Source organism: Pocillopora damicornis, chromosome 3 (assembly GCF_964200805.1).
Source record: "Pocillopora damicornis chromosome 3, jaPocDami1.2, whole genome shotgun sequence".
Taxonomy (NCBI): Eukaryota; Metazoa; Cnidaria; class Anthozoa; order Scleractinia; family Pocilloporidae; genus Pocillopora; species Pocillopora damicornis.
In genome coordinates, this window is record NC_142672.1 from 23,607,296 (window position 1) to 23,629,910 (window position 22,615).

The window sequence follows — 22,615 nt, forward strand, 5'->3', positions numbered from 1 at the left end:
TTTCGAGCGTTGCTAGCCTGAGAATGCTTCGGAAGAAAAAGAACTGACCTCATTTAAGTAATCTGTTGCATAGCTTATCACCAAATTGCAGTTATTGCGAAAACTCGCACCGGAGTCCATGGTTTCAATCAAAATATAGATGTTGCTTGAAACGTCATTTCAAAAGCATACTGTGGAGGATGGAAACTTCGAGAAATGGTCTTCAATTAGAGTGTATTTGCTCTTCTATTCGTTTTTGTTTGTTTGTCAGTGAAGCTTTTGTTTGCCTCCTTATGAATAACTTATGGTTACTTTTTGCTTATCCGTGGGAAGTCTGTGCTACCTAGGATAGAACCGTTAGGAACTCAACATAACAACCATCTGAAAATACTAAAAATGACTAGAATGGCAATCTTTGTTGGTCCTTCCACTTCAAAATCTGTGCCCAGTTTAAAAATCGCGAAGGAACAAACTATCCCTATGGGTGATGCACATCACTGTTGTAACAAAACCTATTTGTTTTTCCTGGCATACAACATGCGGCTGACGGCAATGGATCTCTTTTTGTAAATTACTTTTGAAATCAAAAATAACTTCTGAACCCGCGGGAGATCACATAACTTATTAGCATAAAAATGAGGACAGCTTTTTAAAAATATTTATAGTGAGTCATGGTGGCAACGCTGATGACTCCACGAGCAACTATCGACCCGTTGATCGCAGGAAAATAACTTAATGGGAATAGTTTCATTGTCTGGCTATCTTCGGTAAGAGAACTAGGAGGAGCATGTTATCCGGAAAATACTAGTATGTAAGTCTGGACATAATATTTTCTGTTATCTGATGATCAAAGCTCAGCAGGGAAGATATACCTCTTCGGCCCCTTTTCCTTTCTTTGTGGCAGATGGAGGGCTTTAACTGAGAAAAATTGATGTATATCGATGGTTTGTATGGACTGTTCTCCGAGAATTATCTGGTATTCTGATTTCTTGGAGAGAGCTTGTGAAGTGAAGGCACAGCCTTCTCCGCCCATTTTTAGGGGAAAATTTGTGTGTGTTTATTATTTGTCCTAAAATCGATTTTTCTTGTTCAATATTATGAATTTGAACTGTTTATTTACGCCGCTAACGACAGCCCAAATATATATATATATATATATATTTAAAAGAAATAACCAATTGAGAAATAGAAATAACCTTAACTTTTCACAGCCCATGCGCGAGTGCACGATCTTATCTCTGTAAAACAAAAAAATAATTTAAAAAATGATAGTAGAAATATTGAACCTATTCTTCAACTGCAGCAGCTTACAACCAAGCGATGAGAATGATAAGTTATTTTCCATCTAATCGTAATTGCGCTGTTAGCAAAGTAAATGTAAACGAGTTGATGAATTTCAGCTGGTGGTAGGAGATAGCAATTTATTATCATCAGGAAACAAAGTGTATCATGGACTAAATGGAAGTAGTTTAGAAGGACACCTGCCAAAGCTGTATACATTATCGTTTTGCAATTCCACCAAGGGAATGGTAGAATCGCGAATTTCTTCCAAACGTTGGTTGTTATGTTTGTTGAGTATTTCGTTGTTTCTTTTCGTTTTGTATCTTATTTTATAACTGTACTATTTTCATTCTATCTATTTATTAAGATTTTTTACAGGAATTCTACACAGCAACTTTAAACCACATGCAGTAAGACTTAAAACCCATACTCCAAAACTCAGTTTTCTTTTTCTTTTTCCTTTTTTTTCTTTGTTTTGTTTTTTTTTTTTTTTGTATACTGGTACTTTCACCTCACAATTTCGATCTTCAGCAAGGTAATCATGATGTTAACCGTGCTTCTTCCTTAATTTTCCTGTAAAAATCCTCGTCGTCATGTTAGCAGGAGGTTGCCTAGCCTTAGAGCGATCCAATTCCTTTCTATACTCAGTGTGAGGTCATTACCTCTTTGGTCATGCGATATCGATATGAACTTCTTCCAATTTTACTGAGTGTGTTACGATTTGTTCTAATGAGTTTGGCTGTATGTAATTGTTTGTTTTGGTTAATTACCGACTCAAGTTGCTTTAAGCCATGAAGCTCTACACAGCCTATCACGTTCAAGATTATAGACCAATCTCCAACTTTTCCCCAAAAGTGAAACTACAATATGATCAAAGAGTTCCTTCCTTACAAAATTAAGCGCTTGGTATTGAGATGTTGCAGATGCAAACGAGGCTCAACACTATTTAATTTTTTGTCTATTGGGAATCTAACCGGCCGTTCCGGTTTCCCGCTATCTCTGTAAATTTTGTTTGAGCAGCCTAAATGGCGATTTTGGATATCATATGATATGAAAAAACTCGCACCCAAATTTTGAAAATATGAGGGATAGGAGTAAAGATACGCTTAAGGGCTTCTTCCATGGCGGAAACGGATTAGAACACTACATGCATCAAAGTCGTATGGGCTTTTTACAGCCAACAAAAATTTACTTTAAAATGAACTTAAATTAAAAAGTTTTGCCAGCCAAGGTGTTGGATCGGATCATTCCCTGCTAAGTTGCAACGACGCAAAGGGATAATTGAACACGTAACCGATATTTCTTTTGCACTCTTCCCTTTTCCTTGCCGACTCTGGCCGAAGTAGAGGTTATAATGGCTATCCAATAATATCTGCTCTCTGCCTTAAGCAATTCTGCGCACGACTTGAAACCGTTTAAAAGGAAAAACTCATCAAGTTCATCTGGCTCCTGAGTTGAACTCGGTAGGTATTAAAAGCAGCCAGCTATTTCCTGTAAATGCAGAAAGGAAAAAAACACAGAAAAAGAGAAATAAATTTAATTTCCTTTTCCTGTTGTACTTTCTTTTCAAGTTGTGGTAAGGGTGTTTCCTTAAATTAAAACATTTCAGAAAAGCTTGGCCTTTTGAAGGATTTGTTGAGTGTCAATTTAAGAGTCTTATAAAGTGAGAATGTCAAAGAGTTTTCTTTTATTACCTTCCTGAACTCATTTTTAAGGGGATTTTTCAATTTTAAGGGCATCTCCAAACTTTTGGAGAAAGAATGTAGTCGAATTTATATTCTGGAGCTTTTTTTTTTTTTATAAAAGTTGCTAAAGGAAAAAGATCGGGCGTCATAAGAGTGGATCTCAGAAACATCTTGGAAAAGTTCTTGAATGCTATAGCTTGCATTTTTATGTCTGATGTCAAACATCAAATTTGCTATAAGTTCATGATAGGAGAATTGTAAAGGTTACATTTCGGCATCAGTAAATAGAGGAATTGTATTCTGGTTGCGATCAAAATTAAAAAAAAAAAGTTTTCTTTTAGCGAGACAAAATATGACAAAACTTTTCCTCATATTCAAAGGTTAACTTATTTGCCGTCAACAAATTACACGGTTTGCAGAGTTCCTGGTTCACAATTTCCTCTAATGATTGTAGGTTTTTGTCAGCATATAAAATGTTTGTGAAAAAAATCAAGTTTGTCAGATATCATTGATACATACCAAGAACAGCAGTGAGTCAAGGACTGAGCCTTGCGGCACTCCGCAGGTGGTGTTGGTTTCTGAGGATATATGCGAATCAAATTTCAATTTCAACTTTAAAGTTTATGAAAGGTATCGCTTTTCAATTTCTCTCTTCGTATCATTGGCATGAGCAAGCAAATAAGTGCTTCCAATAAGCAAATGGCTGCTGGCACTCAATAGTTTTCATAAATATGTTTAATACGTTTAGACAAAATGGATTGTTCATTCAGTAAAAATGATTATTTTCTCTCTTCAGTGAGCTTTTTTTTTTCTGCGAATTTCGACCCCGACATGAACAAATATGCAAACATGTTTACGTTGCTCGCATACAGAAAGATATTGCAAAATATACTGTTAGACACCTAGCCAGTAAATATTGGGTCTCTTCTCAAAAATATATTCCGATGCGGTATTAAAATAAAATGTGTAAACTACTGGTTTAAAAAAGAAAAACTTAATCGTCGAAGTGCAGTATTGTTCTACTTCCTTGATAAAACCTGCTTAAAATTTTTATCGATTAATTGAATATATCGAAAACTGGACCATGAGCCTAACACACATGCAATGCACTTATCCAAGAAAAACTTCATCGTCAAAGCGCAATATTGTTCTACTTCCTTGATGAGTCCTGCTTATAATTTTTATCGATTAATTGAACATATCAACATATCGAAAACTGGACCATGAGCCTAACATACATGCAATGTACTAATCCATCATCCCACCAACTAATTATCAGCATCATCATATTGACCGTACCTTTCCGCAAATTTTAACAACGCAACTTCCTCGCTAGTTTCAATAACAAAAGCGATTCATTGTTTCGAGATAATTTTCAGCTTGCATGCAGCTGTACTTTAAGAGAATTCAAAGCACATTGGTCGAATGTGTTCATTTGAAAAAGTTTTTCAGCCTTGTTGTTTTCTGAAAATTCGCACCTGTTCCTTTAAATATGCATTGCTGCAAAACAAACATTTAAGCTGCAGTTTTTCCTTCTAGCTGAACCCATACCTACTGCTACTTTTTCTTGTATCATTAAAATTTGCTTTAAAACTATCTCGTTTCACCGTATTTGAAACCTTTGTTCACTTTCTTTGTGAACTGGTAAAGGTGTAGATATAAACTTTTCAAACGGAGAGAGTAAATTGATACAACATATTATTTTGTTTACTAAATAAATAATTAATAATGTGTGAAAAATCCGCGACGAATGCAGATTATTCATAAAAACACTCCATATTATCACACTATACGTGGTGATTCAAATAGCCAGCAATGATTTCCTTTAAAAACATTAAATAAAAGTAAAAGCAAAGAACCAAACCAACGGAGTAAGCGACACACTTCTAGAAAAATGCATCTTCACAGGAAGTAGGACATATAGCTTATTATAGGCCCACGATAATCAATCTCTGACCACAAGCAATTCAGTCACCTGAATTGGGAACGGTTAAATACCCACTTCTTTCTCTTGGAATAAACCCTTTCAAACCCTTCGTTCCTTTAATAGCAAGCCATAGCCACGGTCACGTTACGACATAAAACTCACCCTATTGGTCTTTATGATAATTCTATTCCACAAGAATTTTTAATTCTGTATAAAACGTGCCGCTATTTCGGTTTTTGCTAACATATTTATTTTAAATGTTTACAAATTGAAATATCAGTTTTAGTAAATTATTGTCTCTCTAATAGATTCCATTAGATTTTAAACGAAGCTCCTGTATCAGATTTTCCATATCTATCTTCCCTGTTTCGAATTCATTTTTTGTTTTATAAATCTTTTTGGTTTTAATTTTCATGTTCACTGGCTAAGGTTGAAAATACAAAAATTCAGACTGTTAATTTTTAATGATATGTTTTGAGCGATAGGTATCATGTGTCCAATTTTTAGATGAAAAGGTTCTTTGCCTTGTTTACTTTATTGAGACGTTAAGAGCAAAATTGTTTGCACTTTTCCCTTGAAGCATTAATTCCCGTATATTAAAAACACTCTAGCTGGATTTCACTATCCGTTGTCAATTACTTCTCGTGATCTGTGCTCGAATCATGCAAGCTCCTGTAGAGGACCCGAAAGGTGCCACACCTATGGTAAGTACACTATGAGGAACTATATTATTTTGAAAAGTTTCCAACGGTCATGGTGGGCTGAGTTTGGCTGCACCAGCCGGCGAAAATTCCTTAAAAATCTTCTACTTATTCACACTCGCGTTTAGGCAATGATGAAATAGATAACAATTTATGTATTGAGTATTAAGTTTATTTCAATCAAATTTTTGTTTTTCATATTTTCAGTAGAAAACCATGATTCTGTGTTATTTTGGTGTGCTCATCGTCATATGGCATGCACAGCTGACCCAAGCCATTGCACAGTGCGGTCCCCCCACATATTCAGAGTATGGTCATCATCTTTCCGGTCACGTTATTACAACAAGTAAAACTTCCAGCATTACTGAGTGTGTGATGTTCTGCTTGAACGAGTCTCGCTGCAAGAGTTTGAACTTTCATTTAAAAGATAAGTCATGTGACTTGAATGCTGCTGACAAACGTACTCACCCAAGGGATTTTGGTCCGAAGAAAGGATCAGTTTATATGAACAAGGTATGGTATTGGCGAATTCTATATAAATAAATTAAACGAAATAATGTTTATCTGGCAGTACACATCGAAAAATTATGCTATTTAATTCTAAATCCGTGATCCTCCCACAGTTATTCTGATTTGAGAGACGATAATGTTTTCATACATTTGTCGTCTCACTTTTGCCACCTGTGATTGGCTCACATATGGAATCAGATCAAAGTGCTCTGTGGGTAAACTCGTGAATTGACAGATGATTTTTTGGATTATGTTTAATGCTATCTGGAGACAAACGGGAACAAGTTTTGAGTGATATAACTAAGCCAAGACTGCCACCGTCATTTTCGATCTCCGCCTGAGTAGATTTTAGTCACGTGCTAGGTACCGTATAATCAAGAACAAGATAGAATTTCATTTCAGGCCTACTTATCAATTTTGTGGTGTATAACTTTCGCATTTTAGTACGTAATATTTATTTTGAATCTTCAAATTATCTTGAAACTTAAAAGAAAATTGTTCTTTAAGAGATCACTGAAAACCGGTAGCTAAAATTGTTTGTTTAGGTGTTATTTGATTTTCGTGTTAACTTGTAATTTCGTCCGTCGCCGGCATCTTCTGTTGCTTCACACAGGAAAAACACACGATACGAAACGCAGTGATCGATTTTGTCCTCAATCTCACGCCACAACAGAAAAAACTTTTGAACATCTGTAAACTCCGAGCGGTTCGCAGTAAGTGATATTTTCAATGAATCTTCGGATTGTTTTCAAGTTCAAGGATTGTAAATTACAATTTTATGAAAAACGAAGGTTGTTCTGTTATTTCAGTATGAATCCTTACATGCCTGCCAGTCGCTTGCGCCGCTTGTTGGAACTAAAACGAAAAAAAAAACTCTTTTAAGATTATCATTGGCTTCTTTTTCACCCCACCACTATTCTTAGCAACAAAGGTCGCCATTTCGTTTGTTTATTGCTCGCCAAAAACTATCAAATACACTCAAAAGCCTAAAATCGAAAAAAAGTTTACAGGAATCGACCAATCGAGCGAGTGAGCGAGCGAGTGCCATTCTCCACATCATATCTAGAACTCGCTCTTGCGCATGCGCGCAATTCACGAGTTAAAAATAATGACCTCGCAGAATTAAAATGTGTTCCTCACGTATCTTCAAAATTTCAGGTTCGATTAATAAAATCTCTATCCACGCGTATCCTTTTCGATTTAAAAAGTGAGATTTCTGCCTCTGGTTCAGCCTTTTGTCCAAACTTGAGAAAAAAATACTCTTGTATTAGGCTTCGTTGTTTCATGATTGCGATCAACTAATGAATACATCCTTTCCGAATAACCGACAACATTTCGCAATTATTATATAGGATGCATTTGTGTTATTGACCAACCGTCTTTCTTGGATGGTTGTTTGTTAAAATAGGGCGTGGTACACAGGGTTCCCAAATATTAGCAACAGAGAAATAAGTAAACAAATAAACAAATGCGTGAATAGATAAATGATTGAATAAACGAAGCCATGTAGTCAATAACATATCAAAATACAACATAACAAATTTATTTATTAAGTGTCGATGTCTTCAGCTTGGAGAGCTATTTGGGGACACTAAAAATAATAGGAAAAAAACAATAATAAAATGAGTTTAGACACGGTATCATAAGGTAAATTCATAATTAACTGAGATCTAAAATTTATCCAAAGTTGAAATTTAAAAGTTAAAGGTTACGGAGTTGTCCCCACTAAAATATACAGAAAAATGCTAAAAATATTTTTCAAAATTCTCAAGAACTACAAGTTAGACAGGAGCTACAATTGTCACCTATAAGATCTTCAAGGTTAAAACGCTATATGTTTTACTTAAAGGATTGTGAGGTAGGTTTGCCTTGAATTTGTTGTCCGATCTATACCATATATATGGTCCAAAGTACCTTAAAGAATGTTTCCCGTAATGTTCACTATTAAATGTGGGTGAATGAAATTCCATATTCCTTAGGTGATGTTTGGATGACTGAACACTAAAAATGTCAACGACATTACTAAGTACCAAGCTGCACTTAACGTAATGCATTAAGGTAGCAAGATTTTGTAAACGCCGACTTTGTAGGCTAGGTAGATGGGCACAATTGGGGAGATTGAAGTACTCCACTGAATGTGTGTTATACACAATCTTAAGGGCCCGTTTCTGTACTCTTTCAACTTTTCTGGCGCCGGAGGCTTTACATAAGTGCCATATAAGGTGAACTATGGCAATATTGAGGACTTATAGGGATCAGATTTCTTTTTTTTTTACACAGTTCACAAATGCGTTTGCTAAATACAAGGTGTTCTTCGATGTTAACTCCGAGAAGGCTAAAGTCCTCAGTACTTTTAATGACATGCGCATTGGATGTTAATAAAGCTTGATCTTTATCATTCTGAGAGTTGATCATCAGCAACTGGATCTCATCGGGGTTGACCACAAGACAGTTATCGTTATACCATGTCAAGGTCTATATGCTTTTAATACTTAAAAGGTCCTTGATCACCATTTCAATTGTTAGGACTTCAACGTGTTTAAATGTTGGCGTTTTTACAATTTTAGAAGCTATAGTTGAAGAAATAAATGTACGCAATAAGTCCGCCACCTCCTTTCGGCTTCTCTCCTTCCTGTACATTTGATAGCCTTGTGGTCGGAACTGGTCACTTTTGTATGAAGAGTCAATCTTCATTTCAGAAAGTATTATGATTTGTGATTTTAAACCCCTATTTAGTAATTTCAGCTCGTCGAACTTATTCTGAATGCTGTTGATGTTTAGGTGAATCATAAGTAGATCATGTTTCTAAGACTTAAGTTGTTCAACGAGGTCAGATTCGTTCCAGTTCGAGTCGACAAAAAGCAGTATCAGTTCAGAAGCTTAGCTGGTACTAATCCGTGGGTTCCTTAATCAAATCATAGGGTTCGGCGTAAGATAGCACGGTAAACAAACATTTAGTGCAGTACCCTTCGTAAGTTCGACCTTTGCTGGAGCAATTTATATTCTCTAGGAGACATTTCACCACACTTCATGTGAGTTCGTAGATTACATGCCGTATACTTTAAAGTACAATGATTTCGAGCTACTGTTCGTTCGCATAGCTGGCAAGCATTTCAACTATTTTCTCCAGGATTTGATCTTGAATTCAATGCATCGACTTGTCCAGGATTTGTGCTTACATCACCGCAGGACAGGAGACGCTGTAACCTGAAGGTTAAGTCAGAATTTGGGTAGCGAGTAATTCTCATGGCAAAGTGGCCTTTCGGGCGAGTAGTACATGCGACATGTCGGATAATATGTTGTCGCGAACTTTGATAGAAAAGAGCCTCCTTAGCGTAAGTAACCTCCACAAAACGGTGCCCGTTGATAGAGGCCCGGGTCAGTCGCGTATTAAGAGAGTAAGAATTGCTTCAAAGTAAGAAACAGAGGCATAGCATGTTGACGATGTAGGACCAACCCATAACTGATCCGACCGCTATGAGCACGTAACCATAATCTATGATGGTTATTTCTGCCAATAACCATCTACAATCTATAATCTACAGGATGATGAATTCAAATCTTGTTCAGAAATTCTAAAGAAATTGCCTCATGCGAAAAGCGACTACTACTGGATAACTATTGGAAATAGAGACGTACAAGTTTACTGTGATATGGAAAAACATGGTAAGTACAAAAGGATAAAATAAAAAGCAAAGAGTAAATTGTACTTTAAAAAAACCTTAAATTCTGCCTCTGGTAAGAGAGAAAAGTTACAAGTTCTGTTACTGTTTTTGACAAGTGGCAGTTTTGCTTTAGTTGAAATTTCGGCCAATGCACTGAGGTTGAATTGTCACTTTTGCCAGTGATAGAGCTTCTGAGTACCTTTTCGATCCCAAGTATCCGATGTATCCCGTGCTAAAAATGTATAAGCGTTTCCTGGGAAAAGTAGGTCTGTACATTTTGTCGAGGAAACAATCGCGGGAGTAAAGAAGGAACAAATAAAGGTATATATTGAGGTTTTAGTTGTTTCGCATTTGCACATTTATTCACATAATCTTTTTCTTTTTCTCCCTTCTTGCTGCCAAGAAAATTTCTTAAGCATGAAATCGTGAAATTCCCTTTTAATGCTATCGGAAAGTTTATCACCGAGTAAGCGTCCTATCTACAGTTTTCTCAGCTCACTTTTATATTTATCGAACAAAGACAATGTTTATAACCTGACATGTGGCTACATATTGTATTATGATTTTATGCAGGCGGTGGATGGACCTTAGCCGTGAGTATCAGCTCCAAGAACAACGATCATCTTCAAAGCGAGGCCAACAACTGTCTCAACTCCGTACTGTGCGTTCCTTTTACGTACAAGACCCAGGGTAGAAAATTGAGTGACAGCGATATACATGAAGTAGCAAAGGAAGAAGGTGAATATGAAAAAAAGACAAATAACAATAATGATAATAATAACAAAAATGGTAATAACAGTATGACATAAAGAGCGCCTATATTGAGGATTTGATCAATCCACATTCTGAGTCTACATAATGTGTGTTTAATAGCTCTTTTTAATGTGCAATATAACATTCTTATTTATAACTCATTATAAATCATTGTCAAGACCCCTCCCTATTCAATGTTGCATTTTGCAGCTCAACGATAACGGGAATCGCCAATCATAAATTGCAGACTGTAATTAAAGATTAGTCTTCTGCGATTCCTAAAGCGGCCGGCGCTTCGCGAAACTCATCCAAGCTAGAACTTAGTCAGTTAACAAAGTGATTGGTGAAACAGGCAGAAATAATTGGTATTTTCAACGATCTGATAAATCAATTGAAAATTTTCTCTTAATGACAAAATGTCTCCTGTTTTTATTTTATTTTATTTTTTTTATTTATTTATTTACTTTACTACTTAAAACAGCTAACAAGTTAACAGTGATGCATATAAAGGTTTTTTATTCCTGAAATATTGGTTTGGAATTATTATCTGAGTGGGTTTGTCAAGTGAAGATGAAGGCTGTGTATTCAGCTATGACTTTACAAAGCGTGATTAGTTATTCACTATTGTTATGGTAACAACATGCAGACATGATCGGTCTTACATCTATATATCAAAATGCTGTCTTGAAAATGTAAGGGTATACACTTAAATCTCTTTATAATGGGTAACGAAACACTTCTTTGCATTGCAGTCAAACGTATTTTTGCGTCCTTCCAGGAACTTCTAGGGTCGATGTGTTACAAAGTGATGGCACTTTCTTGCATACATTATTTTATCAGGTAAATGTCTGATACTCATTCACCCTACTTACACAATCTAAATGGCTAACACCCATATAATCTAAATTTAGATCATTGGGTTCAAGCCGTCTCAAATGATCATCTAAGTCTTCCCAGTAGCTCATTAAATATGCATAAACATTTCGACCAATCAACTCCCTTCACTTCGGATTCGTAGGGGGGAAACCTTTACCGATTGGAATAGTTACGAACTCGCTAGCTTTTCTTGGTTTGGAAGTTCAGGTATTATCGGCTTTGTCGTGCACTTTTGGCGCTTCTTCGTTACTATGACCGACAAGGATACAAGTAGAGCTCGCAAAAGAACATACAATAAAATAAGCGATGTACAAAGGTCAAAACTACAAGAATATTATGACGGCGGCATGAAAACATGCGGTTCTGATAATACGGAAAAAATTGGAGTGGCAGCCGAGGAAACTGGGCTGACTATTGATCAAGTAAAGGTAAGATATCTTTTAGTTGGACTGAAACACTACCATGTTTCATGTATGTGGAATACCCCGCCACTTATTTGCATCTCGTTGAATAATAATAGCGATCATTATGGTGAGTGCTTCTTTCTTCAAAGCTCACCGACATATGTAAATGATGTAGCGGTATATTGTCCTTTAGAATTAATTCCCTTACTCTGTGTGCTGCATAAACGAATCTTTTTAAAGGATTGATTCTTAAACAGAATTTCATCCGTCATATACCGAGGTCAAGGAAGTTAACTGTACGATTGTACTATTCATAATGAGGCCTTGTGGTAATTATTTCCCTCGTTAATTAAAGTAGGCTTACTTTTTTTTTTGAAAATAATTGCTTTATGCAGTTTTATGCTCGAAAATACGCTTGCAGTGTGCAGTATAATCAATGATCAAGAATATGCCGGTAAAAGAAGATATGTGTTTACTCATCCGTTATTATAAATTTAAGAATATATATTGTGTTACCATTACAAATATTGAGAGCTAACCGCAAGCAACCTTAGTTAAAAGTGGGCTAACCCGAGTGCTCTGTAGGCCAACAGAAGAGCTAGTTAGGCCAACCTGAGTACTCTGAGGCTAACCAGAGTACAAGTTTGGCTAATTGGAGCTGAAAAGTAGGCTAACCAAAGTGTTAATAATAGGTAACCCATAGCTAACGATCGAATCCTGGTTCGAAGTTTAGGTATCCTCAATCTAGAGCTGTTAAATGTTATAATCACATCATCCATTCGACATACATGTACATACCAAGAAGATCTACCTTTATTGATTTGTTGCCAGCCAATCATTCTGTACTGGATTGAAAATTTGCACTGTATACAAGCTCAGAGTTTCTGTGAGTTCCCTGTGAGTTTCTGTGGGTTCCCTGTGTTGCTTGTCTGAATTTAAAAACCTACGGTTATTATTATTTTGTCTTTATTTCTCCACCTTGTTGTTGTTGTCAGAATTTTGGTGAACAAGATCTTAATTTTTTCATACTTTCACATATATGCCACAGCTACTTTTTGGACCATGTCCCCTGTAGGAATTTACCCTGGCTGGGCCTCTATAGGGCCAGCCAGTGAAAGAGAGCAAAAAGGGAAGGGTTTCTATTGTAGCTTGAGGCATTTTGAAATACTTTATTTTAATGTGGTACATTTATGTAGAAATGGATTGGAAATGCCAGACAAAAGGAAAAGATAAATTCTGGAGTACAAGCAGCTCCAAAGCCAATTAAGATCCCAACTGGTTCACGTGGCTCACACTCCTACAACATGTTCTGTTCAGAGTATTTCAAGTCAGGTGAGAACCCTGATAATGTTTTCAAACACTAAGGACAGATTATTTACATGCATTATAACTATTATAGACCATGGCTAAAATACAGGGTAACATTAGAGGTGTACAGTCCTGGGGCATGGGTGTGCAAATCCCCCCCCCCCCCCAGTTTAAAAAATTTTCAAAGTCCAAAGGTGCCCATACGCCTATGGGTATCATTAATAAACCTCTACTAGTCTATTATTTCTAAGAAATGAATATTGTGGTTTTCTCTGCTAACTGTGCCTGCTGGACTTTTATTTTATTTTGGTGCCAGGATACCAGATTTAAGTCAATAATGGACAGTGGCCTTGTTAAACTGTGTCTAAACCCCAGGGGGGGTACTTGCAGGGGTGGGGGTCTGACAGAGCTCTATATTGCGACCCAAAAGGGTTTTCATCCTCAGCTACTTTTAACCTTTGACACCATAATAGAGTTGTTGATTAATTTATTTTCATTTTTAGTTGATGCAATATCTTTGATTGCGGAGGAAACTGAAAATCATGCAGTGACATTGTAATAATCAAACCAATTGAATTGATATTCAGTGGAAATGAAAGCTTTAATTTTTTTTTGCTAGATGAGTGCAAGAAATTGTCCTTGGCTCAAAAGAATGAAGAAGCTGCCAAGAAATGGCGTGACATGACATCTGCAGAAAAAGATGCGTTCAAAGGAAAAGCAGAAAGTTTAAAGGCCCCTGATGTTTCAGAGCTTAGTGAGGCTCAAAAATCTAAATTGATATCAGTTCACAGAAAAAATCTTCTAAATGAGGTAAAGGTTTCAATCACTTTATGAAATAATCTCCAGCCAAGCTCAATTCCAATTAGGTAGCATAAACCATGCAAATTCAGAATAACTTATAACTTTATTAAAAGTGGATGAGTAATTTCTAATTATCGTACTCTGTGGGAATTAATGCAACATGCAGATGTCTGTGTCCTTTTGAGTAATCCTTGTGCCACATTTACTTTTTCATCTGCTTCAGATCATGTTTCTAGAAGACTTGGGCTGTGAATCTTCTCTGATTTTTCAAGACACTTCAGGCCAAGTGTACAACTTTGGATCAAGTGCAGGTTTCTCTTTCTTATGCCTGAATCCTGACATCAACATCAAATTCCGAGACCACTTTGGTATATATTATTACTTTGAATTAGTAATATTATAAACATCGAAAGTGTTCTATTGATTTGTTGGCTTATATACTCTATAGCTTATACTATAAAGTGTGTCATCCAATTGACAAGATTATTCATGATTGTAAATAAGGTGAATACATCATCAAAATAGACCTGAAACTACATAGTACCTCTGTATTTATTTATTTAGCTTGCACAAATGAGAGGTACACATACAAAGATGTACAACAGCTATTCAATTCCAAATACAGTAAGTTTAAGAATATACATATTATTCACTATAGTACAGATGTTAAAATGTAATTGTTGTCATCATCATCGTCATCATCATCATCATCATCATTATTATTAGCTATGATAATAATAACAAAGCTGATGATGTCTATAACAAAATCCTTAAACCTGATTGGTTCTGAACAGCGAATATTTGATCCTTAATCTGAATACTGTAATAAGAAAACTGTCCAATTTGGCCTGTGTGATTACAGCTGCTTTTAACTGGACAGGTCAAATCTGACAATTGTGCAGCCAATAAAAATCCAGTAGAAAATGCCACTAGCTAATGAAATTGAATTACTTATTCTTACCTTGTGTCTCACATTTTGGCAAAGAAAGTGTCATATGGGACATGTGGAAATGGTCAATAAGACTTACTGTCATACATTTCAGGGGTAATCAGGCTCATTACTTGCCCAATTACTTCCTGAATTGTACTCCACTCAGTGCTATTATCATTACCAATCAATGTTTCTCTTTCTCTTGCACAATAGGCGAAGCAATAAAGAAACCAGGCAGCAGGGTGCCGTATCTACGTGGGGGTTTTACAGTAGAAAATCTCCCAGATGGCATTTTCTTCAAGAAACCCTTCCATTATGGCACTAAACAACTCCAGGCCATAATGGAGAAAAAAAGCGAAATTAAATTCGTGATTACCAGTAATGCAAATACATTGCACATGTCCATATTGAAAAAATGAAGAATTGCAACTATGACAGAAAACACAGGGTACATAAAGCTGTCCAGCAAAAGTACTGGTCAATAGTTGATATCCCTTTTACTTTTCAGCAAAACCCACAGAAATGTGAAAGTTATGTGTTCAATAAAATTAACCATACCAAATTTGTGATACAAATGTTGGGCATAGTGAAGAAGCCCATCAGTCAAAACATCTGTCCTTTTGTGAGCACTCATTTCTTTAGTGACAGAGGAAAACCTTCGCAGAAAGGACCATAACCTTTCCACCCCTTCACCATCTGTCAATCCAGTTCCCTTGATCCTTCTTGGACTGTACTGGATCTACAGACAATCATATTGAAGATAAAACCATTATTGAAGATAAAAGCATTAATATGGCATGGACCTTGCATCAGATATTTAGCAAATACATGTACTAGCCTGCAGTGCAGGCAGATTTTAGCAGTGTGAATGAATATTTCCAACTTGAGTGTTCAAAGCACCATCTTGAATTAGGAAAACAGTGGAGAGTTGGAGCATGAGACCTCCTCACGCATTGTATTTTCGCCCCAACTTTCCAGTAAAACAAACACTCAAAAGATGACAACCACCAAAACCACCTGCACTGCAGGCTATATACTTAAAAATTTAATTTTAATTCTAGGCAAAATTAACCTTGAGTAAAGGCTCACTGGTTAGTGGTCATTTCCAAAGCTGATAGGCTTATGTAGGGTGGCCACTCTTTTATAAGGAACATGTACATGTGCTTAAATATTTCACCTTGCTTGCTTAGCTGACCCTTGTAGATCATTTGCTTTCAATTTTAGAAACTGCTGTCAGATTTCAGATCCCACACTGCTTACCCATTAGTAGGTAAGTATGAGATGTGTATGATTACAACTGTATTTAACCAATGTTGAGGTATTGCCACACATTTCTTCACATTGCCACAAGGCCATTTACTGTTAAACTGATATATACTAACCTGGCATGATGCCTTGTGCCCATAGCAATGGAATATGGGTATGGCAACATCAACACCTTCCAAGAGGCTTTCCTGAGATGAACACTAATAAATATAATCATGTACATGTAAATGAAAATTGTGTCAGTAGTAATAAACTATTCTGAAGTTAAGATGTGATCCTCACAGATATTCATGCAATTTAAATGTAAGCAATAATGGGAATTTAACCAAACACAAAGAAGAAAAGAATCTGGCCCCACTGGGATTTGAGCCCATGACATTGTCATTGCAATGCTCTACCCACTGAACTATGAACCCCCATATGTTGGGAGCAAGCCAGTACCCATGAAAGGAAGTGATGAAACAGACAATGGAATTACGTCAGTTGCAAAAATGACATTTTATTTGATTAAGCCAATTGCTCAAAATTCAGTAAATAACTCTGATGATTACATCTTCATAATTCCTTTCCACAATTCACATAATTCCAGTCTGTTCCAATAAATTATTTTATTTCATCCCAAATTTAATAGAAAATACTTTGGACAATTCCACATAATTAAATACCACTTTAGATTACCATTTAGCCTCCTGCACATCCATGTTCAAAAAATTTAGTTACCTTCAAATGGCGTGCTAATAGACAAGCAATGTCATACATGATGATTACTCTGTTTCTGGTGCTCTCATTAAGACTTCTAAGCCTCTTAAGCTCATAAACAGAGTATGATATTCTGTAGAGAGAAAAGATTGTTGAAAAGGTGAATCAATAACCAATTTTTTCTTTTATATCTTTTTACACAAAACTAAGACAAATTGAACATATTTCCTATAATATGACATTCAAATTAATAACAAAGTTATACAATGGTGATGCTAATAGTGTAAAGAATCATAGGATGCACTTGTGTTGTATATACAAGTGTGCCAATTGTCAGCTTGACAAATTCATAATAATGGCTCTATCATGTAACTCTCTAACAGACAATACATATAGGATTGAGCACAACATTAGGTAAAATGTATTTACATACTCCATACCTTTCACCATGCTTTATGTTATGGAATCCTTTGGGAAAGTCATGTCTGCATACTCGCCCAAAGACACCTTTCTCGTCAAAGAGTTTGTTTTTGCCTTTTGATCTTAAAGCTGAAAGAACCTCTCCAGCATGGAACTTACTGCAGTTCTGTGAAAAAAAAGGGACAAAAACAGAAAATCTTGAATTTAAAGGGCCAAAAGGAAAATCATACAGTTATCAAATTAACATTTATGCCATAATGCATGAGCATTGCATTATCTTAAGTACAGACCTGTTCCATGTCTGCTCCAGCTTTGCCATAACTGTTGACAAAATTGTCAACATCATCCTGGTCTGCAAATAGGAGTGTTCCATGTTTGGGTGTTCCTAAATTATGCCCTTTGTCCTTCTTTCTGCACAGTCCAAAGCACCCATCCATGCTTTCAATGAGAACACCATCATCCTGTTCAAAAGAGAGGGGAAAAGAGAAAAATAGATATAAAAAAGAACAGCAACAATAACATAAAATTAATACTGCAGAATTACAGTGCAAGCTACTATTCAGAACAAATTACAATGTATAGTTACCCTTGGACATATAGGACACCAAGCTCCATTGTACAAACTTCCATTGTACTTTGTACAATGCCTGTACTGATACATGAAATACCTTCATGTGAAAACAACAAAATGTCAATCAGGACTTTCTTAAAGAAAGTCAGTAAATGTACATGTACAACAAGAAAGATGTTTTGTAAATTAATGTAAATTGAATCATGACCTTAAAGCAAACAGTCAATGTATCTTTGAATCATATGAACACAAAAGCGACAAAAGCAAAGCATGGGTTTGAGATCTATGTTAGCTGGGGGACTAGATAATAAATAAATGAATAAAATAATAATATAAATAAGCACTTGTAAATCATGTGACTACCTCTACTACTACTAATAATAATAATATTAATAATACTAATATAACAAGAACAACAACAATAATAATAGTAAAAATAATATTAATTCTAATATCAATAATACCTTAGAAGACATTGTACATCCACAAATTAGCAGCTCTGATATTCTCAACCTATATGCAAACATACCTGAATTCTTCAAAGCATTCTGAATTAAGGATACTGTAAATTGAGCTCACCTAAAAAAAAACACACCATTCAACCAGAATCAATCAATTAAAAAAAGTCATGTCATGTCTCAAAAAGACTGTTTGTGAGCAAACCTACATGTGTTGGCTGTAGCTGAGGATTGAGTTCTGTGATCACTTCTGTGATGTTTAGCAGGGACACTTGACAATGAAGAAAGACCTTCTCCACAAACTCCATCAGTTTGAAGCTGAATCCTGTGGTGGGATTTGCCGGTGACCCTGGCCAGAACTGGCATTTCAAGAGTGTGACAGCATGTGGCTCACAATCACACACTTGTACATATTTGAGGTGATGATTTCCTGACATTCATAGAAAAATAAATGAACAACTTAGGAAGTTAAGTAAACAAAATGAAAAAAAACATTACATACAGCTTTAAATACCTCTTACTTTGTTGAGGGCTGTATAGACACCTTATTAACCAAGTGCAAGGGCCATACTAAGAGAATATTGGCCCAAGGTCTTGACAGTACAAACCAAGTGCAGCGAGGTCTGTACAGACAAGTCCAAGGGCCAATATTCTCCCAGCATGACAGAAAAGATTCTTACAGATAGATGCAAGCCAAGTTTATTGTTTCTCTTTGGCAAGCCATTAAAAAACTTAATTGCATGTGGGATCATTCAGGACATTACCCGGTCCAATACTTAGAAAATATTGGACAGGCAATGGGGCAATCTGATTGTTTGATTTTAGTTACTGGCCCTGACATGTTGAGATAATTTAAATCGTATCATTATCATTAAGATCATTAGCGTTCTTGATTTTAGGCAAGCGGCAGGAAAATGTGAAAAAGGAACAGATAAAATTGAAAAAGAACGCTTCGTTTTTAAACCATTCTAGTATTCTCCAACCACTATAAATGAAATGAACTGACCTGAGGCATCCAGAAGTCTGAACAGCTTTACTGCTGCGGTTCTGCACGTATGGCCATAGCTAACAGTTACCTCGTCTGCATACAAAGGAGAAAATACCCCATCCTTAAAATAAAGAAAGCATTAGAAGTAGATAAAAGTACAGTTTAACTAGATATGTTTCACTAAAAGTAGCTAGAATACAACTGGCCCCAAAATATTCATACACACCTTCCATTGCTCAAGTACATGAAACTTGTTTCGATTGACATGTAGAGCTCGTGCACATCCAACACAAAAGTACTGGCGAGGGCCACAGTACTCACATCTTGTTGTAGCGATACTCTTTTGACAGTTCACACAGTTCACATTGTCTGGGAGATGCTGTTCTTCAATGTACGAATTCAGCAACTTTTCCCGTACCTTTTCCCAGTTAGCAGAGATACTCAAAACGCGATTTTGCTGTTGAGTTGAGAGTTCCTGCTTATCGAGATCGCCAAGAGGGACATCTTGTTCTACTGGACTGTTGGTGTCCTGACTATTTTCCTCCGTACTCTTATGAGGCTGCTTCCCAAGATCCACTCTCAGCGGAATCGATACGGTGGTTTTCTTTCCATTGCGCCCAATATTCTTCACATCTAAGAAAACGGGCTTTAACCGACGCATTTCGTAGCGATCACCTTGGCTCGTCCACCGAAGAGTGAAGGATCCGATTGGTCGAAATGTTTATGCATATCTAATGAGCTACTGGGAAGACTTAGATGATCATTTAGGACGGCTTGAACCCAATGATCTAAATTTAGATTACGTGGGTGTTAGCCATTTAGATTGTGTAAGTAGGGTGACTCATTTATTTGATCATTTATTCCAAACGTTATTTTAAGGAAGACGACTTCATGAAAAATGTACCGAAGCTGGAAGGTAACGAAATTTATTCAAAACCAATACGATGAGCGAATAATTGAACACAGAATGTTTCTAAGGTGAATTAAAGCTGTTACTTCAATCTCGTTTCCTTTTTTATGGAATCAGAGCATGTCGTTGATAGCAAAAGCATGAATTTTTAAGAGGTTAGTTTAAGAAGATGAAAAAGTAAAATAAGCTCGTCACGAACATACTATGAATTAATCTCGTTTTTTTTCTTACTTTTAAGATACCCAGTGGGCAAAACAAATTCAACTCAACATGTCAGGGAAAGTAAGATAACTTTTTTTTTTTTCCATTACTCGTTTTTGCCCTACTTGATTGTTGCATATCAAACAGCAATACCAAAAGGCAATCTTAGAAAGCGCATGTATCACGAAAACAGTGCTATGGAATTTGGGTGTTTATTTAAACAACAAAAAGTGCTTCTCGTTGAAAGAATGAAGTTGACATCAATATAGCACAGAGCTGGAACACCAATCAGCGTGGCGATAAGGGAAATCGTTCCACATGTCAAGCTATACCCATAAACCGTCACAAATTCTCGACACTTCCCCAATTTATTACAGTTTAACGCATTTGAAGTTCTTTCTTAGTGTAAAACTATGAAAGACTGGCTGACCGCTTCAATTCCCAATGCGATATAGGGCTGTTGCTTGATTACTTATTCTGAAAAAAGGAAAAAAAACCTTTCGTTTATTTCAGTTGTCCACGTATTATCATATCCCACTCCTATCCAAATGGTTGGGAGAGTAGCAACTGCACAGGGATTGAAAAGGGATATCATATCTTGCCGAACAACTACTGGGGTAAGTAAATATGTAAAAAGTAAATGTGTTCGTGGACATATGATAGTTTTGCGGATTGCGTATTCCCAGCGTGTGTAAAAGCCTGTTCCAAGCGTTCAGTGTGACAAAGCGGAGCGCGATCTTTAAACGCCACGATGATAAAGGCGGAACCAAAAACAAAGAAGGCTTGAGTCACGACCCGCCACGGACCCGTTTCTTTTTGCTTCGCAGTTACTACTGCGCCGTTTACAATCGCGCTTTGTTTTACTTATTGAACATCTGGAACAGCTTGGCGTGTAAGTAAAACCCTCTCTTCCATTACGAAGGAAGAAACGATGACACAGACCGTTGTAGCCCTTGGGAGTAATCAAAGGAGCAAGTACTTGCAAAGACAAAGGGGATCTTCCAGGCATTTTGGCTGACAGAAACTAAAAGCCAAGTAATTTCAATTGCTTACCAGAGCAAAGCATATAAATAACAGAAGCCATTCAGAGCAACGCTAGGAAATGCAAGCGATTAAGTTTCACTTTTTAGTGACTTTGACTTATTGTGCGAATTTGTTAAAAAATAACTATAGTTTTTGATGGACATGATAACAGAGAGTGCGGCGGCTTGGCTTGGTCTTCGTCCCAATACAGTGAGTAATAATAATAAGATAATAGATATGAGATAGTAATTTCCACAATCAATTATTATTTATGATAATAAGCAAATATTACTGTAAATTTTTTAAAGCTAATTTACTAGCATCTTTGACTTCTTTCTCTTGACCAAACGAAATAAAGCGTTATTCCCCAGTAGTCAGATAGACCGAGTTTCTTTGGATGGATCTAGGGAACAGCTCCATGTGAATTTTTACAATTTATTCCTCAACCTTTTCTATGTTTTGCTCTTGCTTGTTTGTTTTTTCTTTTGTTCTTGTTTTTTTAATCTAGTTTTCCCTTACCTTTTCCTTTTTTCCCAGTGGTAGTTCGAAGAGTGTAGCATACTTTCGTTGATAATGGTTTAAAATATCTGATTCAAGAGAGCCTTGATGCTTCGCATGTTACAAACATATCACTTTTCCGTTAATAATTTCATCCCAAACAGGTAACGGAAAACGTGCCCTGTATGGTTACACATTTGGCGGCAATCGTGGAATATACAATAACAATGCGGGGATGATGTATGTTAAATAAACATTGGACAGGTGTTGGCATAGATAAATCTGATGTGATATGTAAAGTTACTATGATTTACACAACCTTAAATCGAAAATTTATCAAGGGGAAAATTATTTCTTACATAGCGTTCAAGGGAACAAAACTCCTTTCACAAACAGTTCGCCGTAGTAGAGCTATGGATTAACCGAGGAAATGTACCGATGATAATTGATAGAACGATTTATTTGTAATTCCTATAAGACTTAAGAGTTGACTTCGGATTTATTACTGATTAATCTATGACTGATTATAGTTAGAAGTTTGTAAAACGCTCTACACTAAACGCCATAACGGAAATTTATTCCTGCCTAACAGATATCTTGATCATGCAAACAGTAAATAACTTAATAAAAGAAAAAATACTTAGAATAAGTTATTAACTACGTAAATAGAAAACTTGGTAAATCAATACAAAAAATTTAAAATTTGAACATAAATAAAGAAATGATTGCAAATACGATTGATAGGTCTTACTTATCTTAG

At 36.1% G+C, this 22,615-nt stretch overlaps 3 protein-coding genes across 6 annotated transcripts; 2 read left to right on the top strand and 1 right to left on the bottom strand.

Moving 5' to 3' along the window:
• Window positions 1-630: 630 nt before the first annotated feature.
• Window positions 631-22,585, top strand: LOC149048915 (uncharacterized). Of its 2 annotated transcripts, none has more exons than XM_089200672.1 (9): window positions 631-790; window positions 5,781-6,086; window positions 9,629-9,749; window positions 10,322-10,486; window positions 11,280-11,341; window positions 20,372-20,415; window positions 20,848-20,951; window positions 21,508-21,567; window positions 22,020-22,585. In XM_089200672.1, the coding sequence occupies exons 2-9, from the start codon at window positions 5,790-5,792 to the stop codon at window positions 22,106-22,108; spliced, it is 942 nt and encodes a 313-aa protein (XP_089056798.1). In that variant the 5' UTR covers window positions 631-790; window positions 5,781-5,789; the 3' UTR covers window positions 22,109-22,585. The 2 variants fall into 2 exon arrangements, with proteins under 2 accessions (XP_089056798.1, XP_089056797.1); XM_089200671.1 differs by lacking the exon at window positions 631-790 and adding an exon at window positions 5,413-5,576.
• Window positions 11,483-15,240, top strand: LOC149048916 (uncharacterized). The gene is made up of 6 exons (XM_089202319.1): window positions 11,483-11,805; window positions 12,978-13,113; window positions 13,709-13,899; window positions 14,114-14,258; window positions 14,455-14,514; window positions 15,035-15,240. Exons 1-6 carry the CDS (start codon window positions 11,629-11,631, stop codon window positions 15,238-15,240), a joined length of 915 nt encoding a protein of 304 aa, XP_089058445.1. The 5' UTR covers window positions 11,483-11,628.
• Window positions 15,276-20,062, bottom strand: LOC149048917 (uncharacterized). Of its 3 annotated transcripts, none has more exons than XM_089200652.1 (10): window positions 19,450-20,062; window positions 19,242-19,344; window positions 18,445-18,665; window positions 18,307-18,356; window positions 17,793-17,874; window positions 17,497-17,667; window positions 17,227-17,372; window positions 16,808-16,919; window positions 16,204-16,287; window positions 15,276-15,560 (listed from the first exon to the last, which is right to left on the bottom strand). In XM_089200652.1, exons 1-10 carry the CDS (start codon window positions 19,882-19,884, stop codon window positions 15,300-15,302), a joined length of 1,665 nt encoding a protein of 554 aa, XP_089056778.1. In that variant the 5' UTR covers window positions 19,885-20,062; the 3' UTR covers window positions 15,276-15,299. The 3 variants fall into 3 exon arrangements, with proteins under 3 accessions (XP_089056778.1, XP_089056780.1, XP_089056779.1); XM_089200654.1 differs by having other exon boundaries at window positions 19,242-19,316; window positions 19,450-19,560; XM_089200653.1 differs by lacking the exon at window positions 16,204-16,287.
• Window positions 22,586-22,615: the final 30 nt, after the last annotated feature.

Excerpts from the sequence above, each read along its gene's own strand:
- LOC149048915 (XM_089200672.1), top strand. The coding sequence starts at position 5,790 with ATGATTCTGTGTTATTTTGGTGTGCTCATCGTCATATGGCATGCACAG. Across the intron at positions 11,342-20,371 it reads TGCATACATTATTTTATCAG|ATACCCAGTGGGCAAAACAA; the intron begins GTAAATGTCTGA and ends CTTACTTTTAAG. Across the intron at positions 21,568-22,019 it reads TTGGTCTTCGTCCCAATACA|GTAACGGAAAACGTGCCCTG; the intron begins GTGAGTAATAAT and ends CATCCCAAACAG.
- LOC149048916 (XM_089202319.1), top strand. The coding sequence starts at position 11,629 with ATGACCGACAAGGATACAAGTAGAGCTCGCAAAAGAACATACAATAAA. Across the intron at positions 11,806-12,977 it reads TGACTATTGATCAAGTAAAG|AAATGGATTGGAAATGCCAG; the intron begins GTAAGATATCTT and ends ACATTTATGTAG. Across the intron at positions 14,515-15,034 it reads GCTATTCAATTCCAAATACA|GCGAAGCAATAAAGAAACCA; the intron begins GTAAGTTTAAGA and ends CTTGCACAATAG.
- LOC149048917 (XM_089200652.1), bottom strand. The coding sequence starts at position 19,884 with ATGCGTCGGTTAAAGCCCGTTTTCTTAGATGTGAAGAATATTGGGCGC. Across the intron at positions 18,666-19,241 it reads CAGACTTCTGGATGCCTCAG|GAAATCATCACCTCAAATAT; the intron begins GTCAGTTCATTT and ends TATGAATGTCAG. Across the intron at positions 16,920-17,226 it reads AACATAAAGCATGGTGAAAG|AATATCATACTCTGTTTATG; the intron begins GTATGGAGTATG and ends TTCTCTCTACAG.